This window comes from Episyrphus balteatus, chromosome 2, assembly GCF_945859705.1.
Source record: "Episyrphus balteatus chromosome 2, idEpiBalt1.1, whole genome shotgun sequence".
NCBI lineage: Eukaryota > Metazoa > Arthropoda > Insecta > Diptera > Syrphidae > Episyrphus > Episyrphus balteatus.
In genome coordinates, this window is record NC_079135.1 from 126,590,939 (window position 1) to 126,599,295 (window position 8,357).

Genomic DNA, 8,357 nt, shown 5'->3' on the forward strand with positions numbered 1-8,357 from the left:
TAATATTTCCAGAAATAATTTATTTTAAAAGAATATTTTTTAAATGTTAAGTACATACAAGTAAAATTACTTAAAGTAGGTACATTTTCTATATATGTACAAAAAGGTTTAATAAGAAAAGTTCCAAGAGTAGAAGAAATTGCTTCCCATTACTCAGACTGCTTCAAATTTGTCGCTTTTCACAAATTTATGTTCTTAAAATAATATTTAAAAAAGTTTTGCTTTAGTACATTAAAAAGCCAAAAACAAATTTATTTGTTAATTCAATATATTAATTAAATATTAAACTAAACCTAATGTTTATTTAATTTGTACGGTTCTTTAGCAGTTACGCAAAAATACTGCTTTATTAAAATACAAAATATTAAATATGTCTTTAAAAGCTCTCTATGACCAATTATCACTCTTAACTATCAAATAATTTGAAAGAAATCAAAATATCACTCAATCCAATACTCCCAACTTATCAAAGTAAGGTAAAGAATATCTGATTGTTTTCAAAAATCGCTCCGAAGAAAACATTACTTCTCGTTTATGCTTGGCTGCATCTTCGTTTTTAAAACTTTCAATACGATTTTCCTTAGAAGCTGTCTTATCTATAGTTAACAATGGTAAAAAAGCCTCAAATGCCCAGAAACCAATGAATTCTTTTGCTCGAACTTCATTGGTAAATTCTTCTAAAGTTGGAATTTCATCATATTCCAGAGCCTCCAAAGTCAACTGCAAAGCTTTAAAGTAGGTTAAAAGTAGTAAACTACGTTTTTTTGACAGGATATCTAAGGGCACACTTGTATTGAGAAAATAATGAAGATCGAAAATAGGACTAGCGTAGTAACTTAACTGAAAATCAATCTGAAAGAAAGAAAAATATTAAATCAAATAGATACACCTTTAGTAAGATTAAAGACTTACAAATAATAGATTTTTTGGGACACCATCCGAATGCTTAAACATACAGTTATTAACCCAGAGATCACCATGATTCAATACTTTAAAAGCCTCTTTATTATAAACACAATTTATCACACGATCATAAAAATCATCGCTAACTTTGCGCAACTTTCGGGCAATCTGCTCGAAACCTTCCCAATCTTCAACAAGATCAGCCATATCATTTATATTTGCACGAAACACCGAATCACGTACAGTATTTTGGGCATCCTTGTCTATTGTTGGCTGCTTAAACAGTTTCATAACTTCCGGTTGCTAAAAACCCAAGAATTTATCAATTAAATTGTCTCAATGATACAATAATTAAGATAAGACTTCCTCACATCTCTAGCGAGGACCATTGTAGCTGCATGAAATTGACCAATTTTGGTAAGAACCATTTTGGTTTGATCCTCGCTTAAACCTTGACATCGATTTGCCAAAACTAAGCCATGTTCATTGAGATCTTGAAAAACAATTGTCCCAACTGGATGATCTTGTTTGTAGATCAATCTGTTAAATAAGCTTTAAAAAACTATTTCAAAAATTGATTTTAAATAAAAATCTTACTTTGGAACCATTTGTCCAGAAATATTTTTAGCTACAAGCATTTTTTCAACAGCTGGCAAAACTTTTGTATACATATTAACTTCTTTTCCGTAAACATTCATCATTTTGAATATTTCACGATCACCATCAACTGGAATACATTTGATGATGAGTGAGATGGGTTTCAATAAAACTTCGTTGTTTGGTATTTTATAGGAATAGCGTACTTTAGCTCGATAAATTAGACTTGTGAAGCTATCACCATCAGCACAACCGGGGGAAAATATAATTTGTTCGATAACAATGCCATTTGATAAGTTGAACCCAACTTTTAGAGCTTTTTGAAAGAACTCCACATTTAAATGATCAGGAATGTCAAGATTGTGCTTTTCAATGATCTGCATTTTAGGGTTGTCGATATTGAACTGAAATTGAAACAAAACAAAAATCAGATAAAAAATTTTGAATTCCATTTGCACCCACACCAAGACCATGGTTGTTATGGTTGCCAGCTCGATTTTTTTTTTTAAACTATCAATATGAAAATAATATTCTTGCAAGAGATAATGGGGATATGAAATAGGGTGGGTCAAAAAACCGTTTTTTTTTTTTTATTTTAAATCCTAATAGTGAGGAAAAGTTGTGAATGGAGAAGACTAAGAATGCACAGTGGGTACCCTCACATACAAAGTGCGGCCAAAAATATAATGCCCATTTTTTTTTCTAATGAAACGCCTATATTATCATTTTATATGATTTATTATTGCAAAAAAATGCATCAAGTCAGTTTTTAAAATTTATCGTTATTTTGAAGAAAAATAAAAAAAATTAAAAATTTTTTTTTTTTTAATTTAAAAATCATTAAAATTGCTTCGCTAACGAGACCCATTACAATTAGCCTTAATGTTATTTAACAATATAACTTATGTTTTTAGGAAGTATTAACCTTCTCGTTTAATATCCATAACAATTTAATACTGTTCACAATTTTTTAACACCCGCTATCACTATCGCAAGTTCACACCTTATAGCTGCAGCGATAAGAAAACTGTAATTTTTTTATATACCGATTTTGAATGGCTATTAAGAAATGAAAAAAGGGGTAAACGTCAAACTTTTTCTGGTTTTGGTTCGATGGGAGATTGTAGAACGTTGTTTAATCATTGGATTTAAAAAAACTGACATTTACTTTTTTTATTTTTGACCTATGGCGGTACCCACTGTGGTTTAAAAAAGAGCCCTTAAAGCTTGAAAAATTGTGTTTAAAATGGTAGGTACCTATTTTACAAAAAAAAATTTGACCACCCTAACATCTTTTTTCTTCAATAAAATAGCTTTAGATAATTCTTATATGAGCAAATATTAAGTAGAAAAAAAAAAATTGTTCAAATGGGACAACGCATTCCGGTTGTAAATGTGTTTTGAAATTTATCGCAGTAGGTATTCCAAAATTTCTATTTTAAGGATATTTTTTCATTTTTGTAGATTATTTGGTAAATTCTTATTTTAACCAAATAAAAAGTAAAAATGCAGTTAACACAATCAATGAAAGTCATGAACTCGCTGGGGACTTACATAAAAATCTGTCGGTCAAAAAGGATTTGACTATTTTTCATTCTCTTCGCCGCACAGTGGTGCATTTGGTGCTTTATGTCGTCAAAAATCATTTGCACGTTCATTTGTTGACTAAAAGCCATGAAATATAGGACACTGAAGCATATTAGTATGAAATACGAAAAATCTTTCAACTTTTATTTATTCACAATGGTGGTTCCAAAATGGCGGATAGAATAAACAATTTTTTTTTTCAAAACTGTATAAACTAAAAAATTAGCTAAATTGATGCCAAAAAGATGTTCGCTCTTGGATTTATGTATAACTGTTCAATGTTTATATTCAATTAATACAAATTTAAAAAAAATCAAAACAAACACCAAAAAGTACTAAAGTAGTAAAACACACATTTTGTATTCCCCCCAGAGCTGACGCTTAAAAAAAATAATAATCAAATTTGGCAACCATTTGCATATGTTTGTTATTGTTTGTAAGCAAATGAGCGATACTTTAAAGAGGAAGTTCAATATCAATCAGAGAATTGAATTTTTTTTATGAAGTTTTGTATTTGATGTTTATAGGTAAAAAAAAGTGTCTCAAGCCATTTGTTTTGTATTTGCTTCGACTTCTTAATAATTATTATTTTTAATTGAATGTCGTAAAAAAAAAGATATTTTCTAAATGAAATAACATGCGAATGAGCTCCGTCGTGTTTGTTAAATACCAAACAATACCACGACGAATGAATCATTAAATGCAAATGTTTATATTATTTGTACATAGATATGCTTTGTTAATTATTATGATAACGAGTAGAGAAATGGAATTGAATGCTTAAAATTAATTATTAATAGAAGTTTTACTGCTGATATGTTGTGTGGTGTTGAAAATATGCATTTATAGAAAGTAATCGTTAAATGTTAGTATGCTCGGTTAAAATAAAGTTTTTTTTTGTCTAATGAAGAAAACAAGTTTAAAATTTTTATTTTTGAAAATGGTTTGATGATTTTTTAAAATTTTCGTTTTAAAGTGTTGCTTATTCTTTATTAGGATGGTATGGTACCGAAATATATTTTCTAAAAACCGGCTCTATCGATTTTATTTCTAAGAAATTCCTTTTAATAGAAGAGATCACATAAAAGCAGTTGTTTAAAAACCAAACCCCTTTAGAAAGATATTTTAGTAATTTCAAAAACAAACTTTATATATTTTTGCATACCTATCTTAAAAAATGCCTCATAAATTAAATTATAATTTTTTTGTTTATTATATTTGTAGATACAGTGCGGTTCACATGGTTAGACGCACCAATTTTCGTTTACATAAATTTCATTTTTTTTTGTGTGTGTGCAAGAATAACCAAAAAAATTGTATTTATTAGAATGGTTATTTAGTTCTTAATAGAAAAACAAAAAGAAATAGTGGGTGAGTGGAAGTTAACGGTACTTTTTAGTCCTTCTTGTCCGTGATGTAAGAAAAAGGGCAGCTTTTTTCGGTTCACATGATTAGACGCACACCTTAAATTAGTTAGTTTGGCGAGATCTATTGCACTGATTTGATTAAATTTGGAAGATTAAACATCAAGAAGTTAATTTTTAGTGATTTTCATTCAAAATCTGTTAAAAAAATTTCTGAGCGCGAAAGAATAAGGGATAAATGACGCGTTGGATTGCAAAGGTCTTTCCATTAGCCCCATTGCCAAAAAAAATAGGATGAAGTGACTATTTCGAGAGAAATTATTTAAAAAACAGTGCCTCCTACGAAAAAAACTTCAAAGGAGGAACAATAGAAGCTTTAACACCCCAGGAAAAATGAAAATTTATGAAAAAAGCGTCGAAAACAGCTCTATCCCCGAGCAAAATTTAAGAAAAAGCTCGGCTAACGGGAAGAACATCAACTTTTCGGTGATTTTTTTTTAATGCTGAACATCCTAGATTAAAATAAAACTTAAAAATAGTCTTTAAAAAACGCCGTTTGAAAAAAAGAGCGGTTTGAAACGAAAACTAAATCGAATGTAATATTAAATGGCTCCCAAAACCATTACTCCTCCTTTTCTTGAATGTTGAAGTGTCAAAAACTTTTCCTCCTTGTAAAAATCGTGAAAGTTGTGGAAATACCCATGAGAACAATTCAAATTAAATTCTTTTTCATTAGAAAAAACACATTTCGCCAATTTAAAAAAACATCAAAAACTTGTTTCCCACGTTATGTGAAGACGTGCGATCTCCATCCGCTGTTTCTTTCAAATTGTGCTTTTTAAGGTAGGTAGGTATTGTTCTTATTTAAAAAGTTGCTTAGAATATTAAGGCTTCATTAAAGAGTACATATTTTATGTTTATGATACATTAAAACAAACATCTTTTTAAATCAAGTTATTATTGTTTTTTTTAACAAATTTGTATATAATAAGTTTTAAAAGTTTAAGCATTTTCCCTTTAAGACCAAATTCGTGCGACTCAGTCGTGTATTCTTTTTTTTTGTGTCTCGTCCTTAAAAAAAACGCACAATTAGTACACAAGACTTGCACATTTAATACATCTATAATTCATAGAACTATCCAAAGATTTAAATGATCTGATACTATATTTCCTACATCCATATTATTACTGTTGCATGTTGCAACGGCAAATGCTTTAAAATTTTTTATAATTTATTTTTTTATTTAAAGTCAGTAGATATAATTCTTTTCAGAAAATTTTCCCCGCTAATCCATATTCCATAGGTATTGTTTTTTTATTCTTGACTTGATCCACATAGGTTTATGTATAGTATTAAGTATAAAAATAGAAAAATAAAAATCTGAGCACTTGCAAAAATTTGCATATTTCACGTCTTTATAGATTCGGATACAATGAACCATCATTTAGTGCACTTGAACCTTAGCTTATTCAAATATTTGTGTAGCACATCCAAAGCTAAAACTTTGGCTGCGGCTTTGCACTGAGCCACCATTACTTGGGCAGAAGTAGTATAATTAGTTTAAATTGTTAATTATTCTAACAGGTCACTGTGGCGTATGCGCACTATTTTCTACTATTAAAACAAAATTTATAAGTAGATACAAAAGAAGTCTATCGCTGTTCAAAGAATGAATAAGTTTACATTTTTTATTTCCAATTGACCTTCAAAACATCAGAATAAGATTCAATTTATTAAGATACTCATATAAAATGTAAAATATCTTAAAGGGTTGAATCAAGTGTGAAAACTAATTAAATTTAAGGAATTGTTTTAATAAACACTAAACACTCACAAATACATATTTTTCTCTGTTCTTATGAAGTTCTTTTGTCGTAAAAATAGTTAAATCGGAAATTAAAATCAATAACGAATTTCTTTTTATTTAGGAAAAAAAAGTACACAATTTAAGTATTTCAAACGCTAACTGTATTGGCAATAAAATGCTTTGAATCATTGAGAAGAAGATAATTGATTGTTAAGTGAAACTTCAATAATGTATAAGAGTGCATAAAATAATTAATTTTATCAGTTTAAAAGCCATGACATTGAAAGAACTTCACAATTATCTGCGGATTTTGATTAAAAGTCTTTTGTTTTGTTAAACAAAATAGAATTAGATTATAAAAAGGGTTGACCGTGACAAAGAAAATTGATTATAATACCATATATGTAAATTATTCTAAGCAATTTTTTCCGGTGAAACATTATTTTATCGGGGTTCATTTTATTTATTAAAAAAAAAAAAACATGCAAAATAATTGTACAAATAATTGTACTTTTAAATAACAAGAACTTTTCTAATACACAGTTAATAAATAAAAAAAAAAATGACACAGAAAGAAAATCAAACAAACGATATCAAGCACAATTACCTTTTTAAATTATAAACAAAGAAAAAAATGGTCGCAGATAAACCAACAACAAAATTTTAAATTTTTTCAAATATGTATACAATCAAAAAGACCGCTTATTCACCGTCTATCACATTTTTAACTGGAGTGTTTCAATTTTTTTTTAAGATACCTTCAACTTGACTTCTTGCATTTTTTATTCTCTTTTTGATAAACAACGTGAATGTGGTAAGTGGAACGAAACTGATGAAACGATCAAAAAAGTTTGACTGAAAGTGTCGGTTTGTGGGGGATTCCCCAATAAACAAACGCAAACAAACTTGATTCATTGATTATGTTTATTACGTTTTGAGTGGAGAATAAAATTTGTTGCTTTTTGGCGCATGACTGTGACGCTTAAACAATAATAAAATTAAACTTTTTCATTTTTTGTTTGTTTATTAATTGCAATTGAGAGCTTTAAGTTTTATCTGAAGCTTTAAAAGCTAAAATTTTAAGCTTATTGTACTCTTTTATAGATATCAAGTCAGTGAATTGAAAGCTTTGGTAGGCATTACCTTCGTAAAGTATCTTCTATAAACTTACAGTAACGTTATATGAGAATAATATAACTTTACTAATAAGCTAGTTTGTTTTGATGCTAGTTTATTAGTCTGTCTGTATAAGAAACAACTTCAAACTTATTTCCTTTACAGCAAACTTATAGATTTAGGCTTTTCTAATACCTTTCATTTCGATTAAACAAAAATTAGCTTTCCCTCAAAAAAAAAGTCTACTTTCCCGTAGGTAGGTACTATCACGTCAAACTAGATCAACAGTAGATATGCCTTTGAAGACGTCCATACAAAAACATTATTAGGATCCCATGAGGAGATCTGTAAAAGATGTACAAGTAACTACTTTTTTTAAAAGGCAGGCAAACGAACTTTTGAATACTTTCTTCGAATTTGCGTGTATCGTGCTAGATTAGTTTCAGCTGAAACAAACTCCTTCCTCTTTATTTAGTTTCAGCTAATTGATAGATTGATATTGGGGCATAACGTTTTTCATTTTTTGAGTTATTTGCAGCTGCTTTGTGCCCAGTCGGGATGTACCTATACAAATAAAATTAAACTGAAATGAAAAAAAAAATTAGATCGTGCAATTTTTTTCATAGGACGGTTGAGGTTTGACATAAATTACACGGTGTTACAAAAATGAGGTTTTAAAATATACGCGGGCGGAGACCTATCAGGTTTTGTAGAGCTAGTCGCACTGAATACGAAACGGTATTTGAAAATCCCCTAACATCCCCAAAATCTGGTGTTACGGGCAAAAAACGGTTTTTTTGACCTTCACCCATTGAAAAAATTCTAGCTTCGACAATTTTTTACCCATTTTCGATTTTTTTACAGTTTCTGATAGAAAATAAATATACCTTTTTAACAATGTATAAAACATATAACTCGGTTAAACCACTTAGAATTTATAAGCTGTCAAAGTTCAAAAATTCAATTTTTTTTGTCATTTGCC

At 28.9% G+C, this 8,357-nt stretch overlaps 1 protein-coding gene across 3 annotated transcripts; it reads right to left on the bottom strand.

Annotated features, from left to right (window-relative positions):
- Positions 1 to 275: 275 nt before the first annotated feature.
- LOC129911421 (uncharacterized) lies at positions 276 to 7,156 on the bottom strand. 3 transcript variants are annotated; one of them, XM_055989221.1, is made up of 5 exons: positions 7,018 to 7,156; positions 1,501 to 1,904; positions 1,275 to 1,443; positions 913 to 1,206; positions 276 to 852 (listed from the first exon to the last, which is right to left on the bottom strand). In XM_055989221.1, exons 1-5 carry the CDS (start codon positions 7,036 to 7,038, stop codon positions 445 to 447), a joined length of 1,296 nt encoding a protein of 431 aa, XP_055845196.1. In that variant the 5' UTR covers positions 7,039 to 7,156; the 3' UTR covers positions 276 to 444. The 3 variants fall into 3 exon arrangements, with proteins under 3 accessions (XP_055845196.1, XP_055845198.1, XP_055845197.1); XM_055989223.1 differs by lacking the exon at positions 7,018 to 7,156 and adding an exon at positions 6,970 to 6,988; XM_055989222.1 differs by lacking the exon at positions 7,018 to 7,156 and adding an exon at positions 6,867 to 6,997 and having other exon boundaries at positions 277 to 852.
- Positions 7,157 to 8,357: the final 1,201 nt, after the last annotated feature.